Source organism: Anopheles gambiae, chromosome 2 (genome assembly GCF_943734735.2).
Source record: "Anopheles gambiae chromosome 2, idAnoGambNW_F1_1, whole genome shotgun sequence".
In the NCBI taxonomy this organism is placed as follows: domain Eukaryota; kingdom Metazoa; phylum Arthropoda; class Insecta; order Diptera; family Culicidae; genus Anopheles; species Anopheles gambiae.
In genome coordinates, this window is record NC_064601.1 from 81,530,488 (window position 1) to 81,545,567 (window position 15,080).

General features: G+C 39.7%; 1 protein-coding gene across 1 annotated transcript in view; it reads right to left on the minus strand.

The window, feature by feature from the left end:
• Positions 1–5,210, minus strand: part of LOC1274938 (uncharacterized) — a 56,113-nt gene extending 50,903 nt beyond the window's left edge. The window contains exon 1 of the mRNA XM_061642630.1: positions 4,608–5,210. Coding sequence (XP_061498614.1) covers positions 4,608–4,879 — 272 coding nt within the window. The 5' untranslated portion in view covers positions 4,880–5,210. The remainder of the gene's footprint in view (positions 1–4,607) is intronic.
• Between the last annotated feature and the right edge of the window lie 9,870 nt (positions 5,211–15,080).

Sequence of the window (15,080 nt, forward strand, 5' to 3'; positions counted from 1 at the left end):
TTAATGCCGATTGAGCGCGAACAGACGGTGGGGCGAGTGTTACCGGTCGCATCTCGTAAGTGTTATCGTTTTATTATCGCGGCAGATGTTTACCGGCTTCCCGGGGACGAGAACCACGAGAATGGCACACAGCAACCATTTGCTTTCATTAGTGCCTTAGTCCCGCCGGTGCATCATCTCATCGGAAAGCTGGTCCTCTCCATCCTCCACGCCTCACCACCAGCTCCAGCGGTCGTGAATCGGTGGCGAGCGAGGAGCCCAACACTCGAAGACGTGATCCACCCGGGTCCCGGGTGTCCCGAAACAGGAAATGAAATCGAGACTCTTGCCCTCAAAACACCCCAAAAAGGCTCCCCTTCGGAACTCCCGGAACATGGGCGAAAGAGAGAGACAACGGGGAACGTGTTTTCAAGCGCAACTTGTGTGTGCGTGTGTGTGTGTGTGTTTTTCGGTTCGATTTCGGTGGTGGGCCTCTTTTCGCTTCACATTTCGCCTGGCCTCTTATCGGCCGCCGTCTCAAGGTACACGATCGCGACGACGCCAGTGCCTAATGGTACACACGGGCGGGCAAGAAATTAAAAACCGAAAAGCCCTCCCGAGACGCACTCGGGCACCGGCGGAACAGATCCGGCAAACACGGGAAAAGAATCGAAAGCAGACAACAACAACAACAACGTAAATGCGGCGGCAACATAAACGGGACACCTCATTTGCAACTGTCTTAGAAAATGACACACCAAGTGACAACAAACCACTTCGGGGTGCTATTGACAAGTTGCAACGGAGTGACTTCTGCTGTCGTTTCTCCCTTGTTGCTGAGAGCGCGTGGATTTCGTTTATTTTGTTTGCTCCGATTTTCGAAGAAATGGACTTTGCCGACTACACTTTCTGCAAAGTTGCAAACATTTCTCCAGCCCGTGGAACGAAAAAAAAAATGGAAATGTACTTTTCGGTGGCCATTGCCCTCGGAAAGGTGGTTGGGTGCCTCGTCGGAAGTAGGCTCGAGCGAAGCGGCTTTCTGGAAGCGACAGCGATACCTCAAGAAGATTTGCGTGCTACACTTCAGGCTCGAATTTCAGTTACTTTGCTAAAAGAATGACAACCCCGTTGGTTTATTATTAACGCAGTTATGTTTTTGCTACGTGTTAAAGCAATTCTTTCCTTCCCACAAACAATTTTGTAGTATGTTTTTATTTTCTTCTTCTAATTCAATTAAATGACTCCAAACACCAACGGCCAACCAATAACGGAACAGATGCGACATAAAATAAACACACCAAAGTTGCCTCACTCACTGCACAGCAAATTTTCTCATCCTGCTTCAGTAAAGTTTTTTACTGAAACGGTTCAGTAATAGAATATTTTACTGATTTTCAGCATGAATGTCATGTTTTTACTGACTTTCAGCAAAATAATTTACTGAAATCGTTTCAGTAATACGCATTTTACTGAAAATCAGTAAAATAAGTGTCAAATAAGTCGTTTCACTGGATATCAGTAAAACAAATTACTGAAAATGCAGCAATTCATTCTGTCAAATCGACCTGTCAGTCAGAACATCAAAACAAACAATGCGGTACCTACTTGCTCGTGATGTGCAAAAAGTTGATTTTGTAGGCGTTTACAGGCACCCTGGTGAAATTTCAGGTGGTATTTCGGCTAATGGGAGTAATTTGAAACAATTGGCAGCCGTGTTGGTGTGTAAAATGTTTGCTACAATCCACTGTGCGTGCTGAAATTGCGTGGTGTCTGTGAGCGCTTACTGAACCATCTACACTTGCGACGGTGAAATACCGTATAAAAACTTTATAAAACAACACGAAACATGTATTTATATGAACTGAGCGACTGGCAATATCTGCGCATCAATAAAAACTCAATTTAAAAGAAGTATTTTGTCATTTTTTAATCGCTACCAACTACTGAATAATCAGTAATATGAGAATGGCTTTGCTGGGATTTCAGTAAACGAGCTGTCATTTTGGTGAGCATCGGACATTACTGATTGATTCAGTAAACATTCTTTTTACTGAAATGTTTACTGAAACTTCAGTTAAAAAAATTTCAGTAAAATTTTACTGAAGTTCAGTAAAAAAAGTTTTCTGTGTGGGTTTGTATTTTTGAATGACGTCGCGTAATTCAATGCGGTGGCACAACAGTTTCATCTGCGGTTTAGTGCCATTCGCAGAGGACAGACAGGAACGGGCAGGTCGATTTTTTTTTTAAATTTCTATGTGGCAATGTGCGCGATGTCGATTGCCTGTTGATGCATGGGAGTGCATTTTTCTGTTCGCTAGAATGGGAATCGAATACGCAAGCTGAAACGTGAAGCGGTATGGTATGGTCTGCTAACCACAGCCAACGAGTCCTCCACACTGTGTTGCCTCATCAGGCCCTAGTGAGGCACGTGTCACCGATGTGTTAAAGCGTTACCCCACTGGCACTGGCACTAAATTATTAAATGAATTTAAAGGTTTGTACCGAGATAGACAATGCAATTAAATTATTTAAAACAAGCCTACAAAAAGGCACAAGTTTCGCGTGTGTTGGTAGTTCTGTTTGCTAAAAATTCTAAACCTGAACATTGGGGTCCACTTTTAAATTAGATTGTTTATGTGTGTATGTGCCTCGACAGCACATTCCACCGTAGCAAGGATCTTATACGAAAACCTATATGGTGCGACAGTTTTTATGTTCGCAGAACACACACACACAAACGGCCGTACTAATAATATTGCAGACTGAAACCAGATCCCGGGGCGCAAACGACTTGTGTGGTGGGCAGCAAACGTACGTGTTGTTGTTGTGCTTGGGTCTAGAATAAGCTGCCTGCCAAGAGGTTAGATGGATAGAAACGGTACGAAGGAGATTCGTCTTCTGTTTCGCCGAAACCGATCACGGGCGATACATCACTGTTCCGGTAAAACCGATCCTGTAGCAATGCTGACAGATTTTCTCTCTGTCGGACATCAACCTGTGTCCGAAAACATGTTGGATGAATTCCACGTACGACCCGAAATCAATTGTACTAAATTTGATATCTTACTGTCTAGGAGGTAGAACTCTAAAACTCCCACAGTGTCGAATATCACAAACGCACTTCAGCAGTGTTTGTGTAGAAATTGGAAGTTAAACAACATTACTCAACAAGCCCATCGAACGACGCTTTTAGAATGTTGACCATACTACCATTAGTCAACTAAATGTAACTAATTCATTTTCTAAATTCTGTTTTAATTGTGGTATTCAAATTTGGTATTTATTTTTATAAATATTGCCATCAGGAAAACATATTCCTAATTATATTTTTTTAGCATTATAATCTGAAATATAAATTAACATTATAATTGAATCGTACAATCATTACAGTACGATCTCTAACTAATTAAATTGTATGTGTAACTAGGTCAACTAGGACCAGTAAAAAATCATATCACCTCTAACGGGTTCGACATAAAATCGATTCCCTTCTCTTTTTTTAATCTGCTCCACATCTAGTTCAACAATCGACGTCTCGCCCGCGTTATCAAAGTCTCGCATACCGATAATCCAATTTCCTCGGAACATAAACCATCCCAGCCCGCCCAAAACCCAAAATCCACCGGCCGTTGTTTTGATAGTGACGGCTTTAAAACACTTATCGCCCTAGTACAACTCGTACAACCAGGGCACGGTTGAAGTTTTTACGGTTCGCGTTAACGTGTCTGCGATAGATTTGTTAGAATCCAGACTATCATGACGTATTCTCACGCGCTGCGGGCCACCTATAACAGGCGAAAACAAATTATGATGTCTCCATCCGCACCTCGTACCACCTGCAGCAAGAAAACACGCTTTCCCTCACCCTGGAAAGCGGAACAACAGCTTCAATGTATCGTTATCCTATCAATAGTAGGTGTAGCAGGTCCAGGGGCAAGTTGAGTCGCATAATCAAAATTTATTGCCCAGCTCATAAATTGTCACCAGGCAAAGCTAACCCAACCAGGCTCGGCGCAAAGACAGTGGCAGTGCAATATTCGGCAAACATAGCAAAAAGAAAACATCTAGCCCCGTGTGCGAGCCACCGAAATATGAATAAACATAAATCTCGGTCAAATCAATAGGATCGTGCCAGAACAGTGTATGTGTGTGTGTCTGCCTTGGCGCCTGATGGTTCGTAGGAAAACCACGGAAAACACGGAATACCAACAACCAACCATCAGACCTACCTACATAAAAAACAAACATGGAAGGGAATGGGACGAGATTTAATGGAGCAAAGTTTACGAGTGGAGGAAGTCCTTTTTGAATCCTCTACCCGACCACACATAATGGCTATTCATTTGGAATTTCGTACGAATGGCGCACAAATTGCTGCCCTAGAAAGCTGGCGTAAAACGTGCGGCACCGAACTGTCTGCCCGAAAAAGCGCCTGATTGCGTATTGCGGGAAAACCATGTCCAGGGCAATAAGAACGGATGAGAAGACAAAAAAAAACATTCGTTTTCTTGTAGCTAGGGCATGATGATTAAACACCGCCACGCACACCAACGCTATCTATAACGCATTTGGGGGATCATTTTGTTTCAATCAAGCATGCTAAAATGTTTTATTTTTCTGCTACTTACCGGATGAATTCCCAAGACGTCGACAATTGCTGCGGAGTGGACGACTTCGACAGGCTGCCGAAACTATCGTCGCGGTCTCCTGGATGGCGACGACCTGAATGCCTCCCGGAGTCTTTTCCCGTGCTGCTGCTGCTGCTTCCAGCATTTCCACCCTCACTGTTCCCCGCCACAACACTTTCATTCTTGCGGGAAGAACTGCTTCCAGAACCACCCCCGCCAAAGAGACGCCTCTTCAGCCGGGGCGTGATGGGAGGGTCGGGAAATAGTCCCATACTTTGCACTACGCTTTACACTTGCCCAAATCTCCGTGATTCGGACAGCTAATATGTCAGCCAGATTGGGAACCGATAAAGGGCCACCACCACTGCCACAAGCGGATGAATGCAAACGAAGCGAAAACTGCACCATAAGCGTTTTGGAGAGGCGTACCGAAAAAAAAACTCACACAAACTTTAGCCGTGCGCATGAAACCGGCATTGTAACAAATTGATTGAAAGCAAGAAGATGATACGAATGAGATTTCCTCATTGATAACTTCTGTTCTGTAAATTACATTCAATAATCAATGCACCACACTGCCCTGCTTGTTTACACTGATGTTTTGTATGTGTTGCGTCTGTCAATTTTGTGCCTGAGTTTTTTTTCGGCCGTCGAATTGTTTACATCCTACGATTGAGTGCTGAATTGAGAAATTGTGCAACGCGAATCGTGACTAAAGTTTGTTTTTCTTATTGAAAAATCTTTTTTCTAATGTCTCCCTTTTGAATTTTTGTGTGTCTTTGATTTATTTGATATTTCTTTCTTTCTTTGATATTTATTTACAGCATTTCATGTATCTGGTAGAACGGACTATGGGATGAATCATAGGACAAAATATTAAATACAGGGGTTGTTGGATATCTTTTGATTGGAAAACTTTGTTTTGTTCCGATAATTACAGGCGTCCCCCGAGTTACGACCTCCTCGAGTTACGACGATTCGCAGATACGACGATTTTGATTTTGACAGTTAAAAGTTGTCATTGACAAGAAATTGATGTATTTTTTAGAATATCTGCGCTGATAACCGTTATACACACATTTCCAAAGATTCCACAACTGCCCTATCTTGAATATCTATATTGTGTACGGTTTTAAAAATATAATTATTACATTATCGAACATTATTTTAAATAAAATACACGATATTATAAATTCCAACTCTTCAACTTCGGTTATAAACTTTATATTCATAGATATTCGACATACGACTTTTTCGACTTACGCCTTGTTTTGGGATATTTTTTCGGTCCCAAATACAGTCGTATCTTGGGGGACACCTGTATGTCTAAAATGGTTCTGTTGCTTGTGCATGACATGATTTTTTTTAATCGTTACCTAAGGAGAAAATGTTATGCAAATGAACCAACTAATTAATAATAAGGTATTCCGCTTGCTTTATTAAATACATTTAAAACGCATCGTCCAAATAACAAACACTGGAAGAAAAATAAAAAATAAATTTACACCCAATGAGTTTTTTCAAATTTCGTGCTCAATCCTCTATAAGTTGGTTATTACATCATGTGCTCCAGCTTCCAGTTATTTTTCGTTCTCTTCATCGTAGCAGTATCTAGTTCTGTAGATCAGTGGTCTCCAACCTGCAGTCTGCGGGCCACTAGTGGTTAACAGATGTGGACCGCGAAAGAATTTGTTTTAAAGAAGAAAAGCAAATTACTATACATATCGTGCATTTTTTCCCCACAATCAAGATTTAGTATTCAACAGGCATGTCTAGAATAAGATAAAAACATATTTTTGATCAAAAACAATGAACTAAGTCTACAAAATGCATGTCCCCAATCGATGTGGGCCGCAGCAAAGGCAAGTGGTCCGCGATCCTATAAAGGTTGGAGAGCACTGCTGTAGACTATTAACCTTACTCATCTTTCACAGCAGCTAATAATAATAATAATAATAATAATAATAATAATAATAATAATAATAATAATAATAATAATAATAATAATAATAATAATAACAATAAAAATATTAATAATAATAATAACAATAATAATAATAATAATAATAATAATAATAATAATAATAATAATAATAATAATAACAATAATAATAATAATAATAATAATCATAATAATAATAATAATAATAATAATAATCATAATAATAATAATAATAATAATAATAATAATAACAATAAAAATATTAATAATAATAATAATAATAATAATAATAATAATAATAATAATAATAATAATAATAATAATAATAATGTAATGATTAGAATTAATTTGAATTAATTCAAATCAACCGATGAACTCAAACTGAGCACAGTCCGAAGGCAGAAGAATAAAGGCAGAAGAAATAAACCGACACAGAAGAAGACTGAAGATGTTGCCGGTACGACGATCCGTAAACGAATGACGTTTATTGTTCATTGCCGCGCGCACGATGATCATGACAGCGGTCATGATCAAGTTTGACACACGAAGCACAGTGGCCGCATCGTGGTCATATGTCTAAGATATTACAGCTCGGCTATCCTGACCTAGGATTGACCTCAATTCTATTCTAATTAAAGCAATACGATGCTGTCTAGTAATACATCATGTTATATGTTATTAGACCATTTCCTAAGTTTGTCTACCTCTAAAACTCCGTCATAAGGCATCTGCGTGATCTGAAATCCATCAACATCTCTAATTACATAACGGTCGTGGGGAAGTACTTTATGAACTATATAAGGGCCGCGGAACTTGCAGACGAGTTTCTTATTTGCATTAGTGGAATCTGTGTATTTGATAGCTACCAGATCTCCTTCAGAGAAACTAGGGGCTGGCTTGGTTCTATTGGCTACGTATTGTTCGTTTCGATATTGTGAATATTCAATGTTAGATAACGCTTCAGAACGAAGAAGGTTTAAGTCACGGTTTGTTGTAACATGCTTATCATTAAGGAATTCATGTAATTCGTCTAAGATCTGGCCTCGTTGCTCAATGCCGAAAAGAAGAATCGAAGGAAGAAAGCTTGTGGAACTATGGACAGTATTGTTGAGGGCATGTTCAGCGGATCTCAAATGCGAACTCCAATCAGAATGGTCAGAAGAATTGCATAATTTGCTTAAAATGGGGCGAAGTACACGATTAACACGTTCCACCTGCCCGTTCGCTTGAGGGGAACCGGTTGCATTAAGAACATGAGTGATATCATTAGAATCAACAAACTCTTTGAATGCGGTTGAAGTAAAGCATGTTGCACGGTCACTTATAATTCGCTTCGGTCTGCTATAATATGACATATATTGAGTGAGAGCTTCACATACTTCATTAGTATTAGTTGTAGCGGTAGCGTATAATTTTGTAAATTTGGTGAAGGCATCTATGACAACCAATATATATTTCTTGCGAGATGTAATGTTGGGTAGGGGTCCTAAATGATCAATATGCAACGTGTCGAATGGTACGGGTGTCTTTGGAATACTGTACATATTTCGGTTGTTAGTTCTTGGAGGTGCTGAATAGACGATGCATTTTAAACAATTTTTAATGAAGTTCTCAACTCTTGGTTTCATATGAGGGAACCAATAGTGTTGGCTAATGGTTTGGCAAGTTTTGCTGATGGCAAGATGACCAATCTTTTCGTGATTGTGTCGGATAATATTGTCTACCATTTCTCGTGGCACATATAATTGAAGATGATTTGTGGAAGACTGACGATATACCAAACCATCTTGGAGGATAAATCCTTGAACAGAACCAGCTTCAAGTTTTTGTCGTAGGGTATTTATTAAGGGGTCTTGGGATTGAGCAATCTGAAGTTGAAAATCAAGATCTAAGTCGCTGATTGCTCCAACGGCTTCAGTTCGGCTTAGAGCGTCTACATGAGCCATAGAAGTTCCAGATCGGTAATGAATTGTGTAATCATAGTTTTCTAAAAACAAAGACCATCTTGCTATTTTAGCCGATGCATTCCTGTTTTTTAAGGTTTCGACCAATGAATTGCAGTCAGTAAAGATTTTTAAAGGCAACCCATGTACGTATACATGGAATCTTTTAAGTGCATAGATAACGGAAAGCGTCTCTAGCTCGTAGCTATGCAACTTTGCCTCTTCTTTTGATGTTGTCTTCGAGAAATAAGCTACAGGATGAAGTTTATTATCTTCTTGTTTCTGTAATAATACAGCACCAAAGCCGAACGAGCTGGCATCGCAATGAAGCTCAGTCTCCTTTTTGGGATCAAAAATAGCAAGGATAGGGGATTGAGTAAGTTTCTCTCGCAATGTTTCAAATGCTTCACAACAGCTTGTATCAAAGTTAAATAATTCATCTTTTTGAAGTAAGTTAGTGAGTGGTTTAGCAATGCAAGAAAACGAAGGGACAAAGCGTCGAAAATAAGAGAAGAGTCCTAAACATCTTCTGAGTTGTTTAACATTAATAGGCATCGGATAATTTCTAATGGCTTGAATGTGCCGATCACTAGGTCGAATACCGAAAGCATTTGCTTTGTATCCTAGATAGTCAAGTTCTTGATGCGCAAATTTACACTTGTCAACGCGAAGCTCAAGGCCACATTGTTTGATTCTCTCTAGAACTGCCTGAAGGGTTTTTAAGTGAGACTGAAAGTCCAAGGAGGCTATTATAATGTCGTCCAAGTAGACGACCACTTTTTCATCATCGATAAATTCACGAAGAATGGAGTTAATAAATCTCTGGAACTCAGAGGGGGCATTCTTAAGACCGAAGGGCATTTTGGTGTACTCGTACTGACCATCAGGGGTGACGAAAGAAGTGTAGGGAATGGAAGATTCTTCCATCCTTATCTGGTGGAAGCCACTTTTGAGATCTAGTAAACTGAAAAACTTTTTGTTGCTAAGATGCTCTAAACATGTTTCAATCAACGGTAGTGGGTAATTATCCCTCACAGTAATTTTGTTTAACGGTCGATAGTCCACGCACATTCGAACCTCTCCATTCTTCTTTCGCACGAGTACCAGAGCCGAAGCATAAGGAGAATTGCTAGGTCTTATAACCTTTTCTTTAAGTAAGTTTGAAACGATTTCCTTCACTTGATTACGTTCCCCGTATGATAATCTCCGAGGTTTTGTGAAAATAGGAGTTTGATTAGTTAGATTAATTTTCATACAGTGATTTGATAGTTCATTATTTTTAGAAGTATTATTTATATAAGAATTTTCAAAAATAGACAAAATGGTTGAAGTCTCTTCGAGGGATAGAGAAGGGCCAGTATCAAGTTTAAATTCAGATTCAAATGTATCAATAGCACAGATTTCACTAAAGGCATTATCTAATATACCAGATTTGCTAACGTTCCTTTTTTGTTCCTCTATAGTTTTTGTAGGGATAATGCAAGTTCGTTTAAGCGGGATGTGATCTTTGAAATACATAAGATGAACATTAAGTGCTGGAAGTAGATCCTTCCCTATGATTATTGGCCATGCCATAGATGTATGTGGCAGTATAACAAACATGTGATGGAGAATCGTCTCCCTGAATTGAATTCGGCAGTGTATTTGGCCACGAGTATAAAGATGCGAATTTCCTAAACCTTTGTAGTTGGAAGGAACTGGATCAGATAGCAGGCATAAAGGTACGATCTTCTCATTAATAAAGCTTACTGGGCTACCTGTATCAAATAAGGAATATTCTTTGACTGTCATGATTATATTCCCTGACTTAAGAAAAGAAGCACTCACCTCGTGCAATTCATTTAATGGCAGTGTTTCTGCATTATCGATATCAACGCGATTGGCCGCATCCGGATAAGCAGCAGCGCTGGTTTCAGCATTCGGACAGCTTTTATAGTTGTGTCCCAGCTGGAAGCAACGGAAACAAGCTCCTGGTGGGCGGCGTTGGCGTGTACAAGCACTCTGATGATGACCAAACTGAGAGCAATTGAAACAACGGACAGTTGTTGGTGTTGTTCCCCGATTAGTTGTAACCCGTTTGCGATCACTGGGAAAGGGCGTCTCGGATGATTTAGCAACATATCGTGGTCGAATCGCCTCGAACTTGTTCAAAAGTGGCTTCAAATCCTCCACTTTTTCGACCAGAAAACGCATTCCAGCGGTGTGGGACGGACTGCCAAGCCCTTCGAAGATGATGTTAATTAATTCAGGCTCAGGAACGGATGCGCGACTGGCGATTCGCTGCATATCTAATACGTAACGCAGGGCTGTCTCATGGGGCGAGAGACGACGGTTACGCAGCTGTCGGTAGACGCCTTCGGTCGTGGGTGTCACATAAAAGTTTGCAACCAGCTCGTCTTTTAATTGTTGCAGTGTTGAAGCACGAGAGGCTTTAGCGACCATAGCAGCAGATCCTTTCAGTAAACGGTACACGTAGAAGAATTTATCAGAATCTTGGACGCGGCACAGAGAAAAGTGATGATCTAGCTCGTCAAGCCATTCAATGATGCACTTTGATGCATCGTCTCCAGTAAAAGGCTCAATAATTCCATCTAGCTTCAAATCGCTTGCCGAAAATTTTCCCGATTGATATTCAAGGGTTTGGACCCTTTGGCGAAGCTCTAAAAGTTCCAAGCGTCGTCGCATTTCGTTGAGTTCATTTTCGTTGTCGGCGTTAGCAGGAAGCGAAGAAGAATTCTCATTGTTAAGCGCGATGGGAGCACAAGCTACGGAAGCACTCAAAATGGTGGCAGAATCGGTATCGTTGTCGCCTTTCAAAATGGTGGATGCGCAATTTGCCGCGACGGTAGCTACGGAGGTGGTGGTGGTGGCGGCTATGGCGGTGCTCGACGGGGGGCATATCTCACCTCGTGAGGTTGTTGCGACTGCTTCCGCTGATGTTAGTTGTAGAACGTTTTCAGAAAACATATTCCGAATTTGTGGAATAGAAGCCGTAACGGGGACTTCTATGCCCTTACTTTCAAGAGCACACAACATCTCATCTTTTGTAGGCATCGCGATGGCGGATCGTGGCGTCACCTCGCACACACATACACACGCACACACTTTTCGCTATACTTTTTATCGTGAGGGTGCAAACAGCAAAACAGGTGTAGTCGATAGGACGTATCCCACTTCTGAGATGTAATGATTAGAATTAATTTGAATTAATTCAAATCAACCGATGAACTCAAACTGAGCACAGTCCGAAGGCAGAAGAATAAAGGCAGAAGAAATAAACCGACACAGAAGAAGACTGAAGATGTTGCCGGTACGACGATCCGTAAACGAATGACGTTTATTGTTCATTGCCGCGCGCACGATGATCATGACAGCGGTCATGATCAAGTTTGACACACGAAGCACAGTGGCCGCATCGTGGTCATATGTCTAAGATATTACAATAATAATAATAATAATAATAATAATAATAAAAATAAAAATAATAATAATATTAATAATAATAATAATAATAATAATAATAATAATAATAATAATAATAATAAAAATAATAATAATAATAATAATAATAATAATAATAATAATAATAATAATAATAATAATAATAATAATAATAATAATAATAATAATAATAATGATGAGGATGATGATGATGATGATGATGATGATTATGATGATGATGATGATGATGATAACAATAAAAGTAATAATAATAATAATTATTATTATAATTATAACAATAATTTTATTAGACTTGTCATAGGATATGTGAATTTAAAATACTTGTATTTCTAAAGAGTATGTTAAGTATGGGATATAAAATGAATGGAATATAACGGTACCGTCAAAATCTTAAACAAACAATTTACCTTGAAAGGATTAAATCTTAATGAGATTTCACTGTGCAGGAAATATCTCTATTATAAAATTCTAGTAAAGGCTGATCAGCGTTACTTTCCAGCGGATGCTTGGATGTTTTTTGCTTTACATCCATACAATGACAACCACTTTGGTTACGGAAAACGCGACGCCGACTTGGTTTAGAGTGTTTCGAGGAGTAAGGAAAGCACGATACAAATTACAGTCAGAATTTAATAATTGAACGTTTTTCCGTGGTCTTTCGAGATTTTGCTATATATGGGCTTAATTTTTGGTCTAAGCATAAAGAATGTCTTCAACGACGTGTAACTTAAGTTTTTCAAAAAGTGGCCCAAAGAACTGTCCAGCAAGCCTCAACGTCAAAATATAGGTGGCATACTTTAGGTGGCCGCCACTGTAAATCCGGATGCATGAAAACGTAGCGAGAACATTCACACAAAAAAGTAACTGAAACAAATAACCTTCTTTAAGGAGTAACGGGTCATGCCGGCCTATACAGGCTTTTGATACTTATTACCATTTAGCCGGATAGTCAATCCTTGCTTAGGGCGAAGGTCCATGTTCCATGGATGGGTCCCATGGATGAGCATGTTGTTAAGACGACCGACTTGACGATAGTACCGCGGAACCCCTCAATCCAACAAGAAATAAAAATAGGAAAACTGGACTGGATGGTTCCATTAGTGAGTCAGATTCAGGTACTATTCAGGTCTCGAAATATAAAAGGAAGCAGCATCAGGGCCCGGAATCAGGATCTGTTCCATGACTGATATGGAATCTTAATCAATTAAAGGATCAGTATGTAGTTCACTTCCAGAACCGGAAGGTATATGTTGCAGGATCTGCATAGGGTCAGGATCAATTTCAGGACCGTTATGGGTTCAGTGTAAGTTCTGGTGTGGGTTCGCGATCAAATCCAAGGCCGGTATGGTTTTTACAGCCATTATACAGCGGTATATATACAATTTCAGTACCGGTTGGGTAAATGTATCGATAGTAGAGCATTGTGTTGGGGTACAGAAGTGCTTTAATATATTTAAAGTGTCAGGAAGTGAAAAATTTACCATCAAATTAAACAAAAAAAAAACATTTTTCTGTGACGACTTCATGGTACAATTATAAATGGTGGTATGCTTCCTAAAGTCGTAGTATTGTGTTACTATAGTGTTGGTAAACAAAGATATCTCAAAAACTCTGTACTTAGTTTTGAAGTTGTTTTCATATAAATAGCAAGAATCACATTCATAATATTGATTTTTTACATAATTTGACCGTAAAAAATATATGAATTTGAGTGATGAAAATATTGACTGTATAGCGATGGTAGACTCAGTTGGATATGCGAATTTTGGCCTTTTTGGTAGATTACTTAAAGGAAACTCATTTCTGTTGCTTATTTTTCTGAAAACAATACGAAATGTTAACAATATCCCGGAAAAATCTACAGTGTCCTGTTTTTATTCTTTTCATAACTATGACCACTTTTGGAACATGCCTATTACGTGTCCCTATAATGGTACTATGATGGCACTTAAATTTTTTAGCCTTTTTAAAAGGGATTTCACCACCATATTTAAAAGACCAGATTTCATAATGACATAAATATACTTAATTACTCTTAAATTATCGTATGGAGCACATTTTTGAGCCATACCACCGCTATTGGTACTACCACCACTACAGGTACGATTACCCTATAGGGTCAAGATCTATTTCAGATCCGATATGGGAATGGCATCAACTTCACAACCGGTATGGTATCAGGATCTGTTAGAGAACCAGCAAGGGGTTATGATCAGTTCCAGGATCAGGTTCACGATTAATTCTAACACCTATACGGGAATGGAATCAGTTCCAGCACCAGAATAAGTTCTATAAAATTTTAATGGGTTCGGGGTTAGTCCCATATGAAATATAAATAATTTTATCTTAAAAAAAAATGGAATTTGCGTTGCTTTTTAAAAAATCTGTTGCACGCATTCTTACTATACCCATAACCTTATTATATACCCCAGAAATTATCTTGCATAACCCTGTAACCGGGCCAAATTAACTAGTAAAATAAAATATACAGGTAATACAGCCAAGAAACATAAATCATAAAAACAATTCTATTAATCTCAATGTTTTTGAATCAACGACAATTGCATGGTAGCAGAGTTGCGCGCAAGGATGCTGGCTGCCAACCGGTCACTCTAAAGTTTACGTGAAAAATTAGTTTACCTCAAAGAACCTGCCGCGACGGACGAAGCTGGGACTATATAGTACCGGTACTCACATACGCCTCTGAGACTTGGACACTGTCCAAATCTGACGAAACCCTCTTAGCCGCGTTCGAGAGGAGGATGCTCAGAAGGATACTTGGTCCCGTATGTGTGCAAGGACAATGGAGGAACCGCTATAATGACGAGCTATATGAGATGTACGGCGACCTCACTGTCGTACAGCATATCAAGCTCACCCGGCTCCGGTGGGCTGGCCATGTTGTACGCATGGAAACGGACGACTCAGCCCGTAAAGTCTTTTTAGGTCGTCCACAAGGACAGAGGAGGCATGGTAGGCCCAAATTGAGGTGGCAAGATGGCGTGGAGGCGTCCACAATTAAGTTGCGAGACCGTGAGCGGTTTCGGACACTCCAGAGGCAGGCCAAGACCGGAAAGCGGTTGTAGCGCCGGATAAGTAAGTAAGTATATTATGAAAGAACACAAG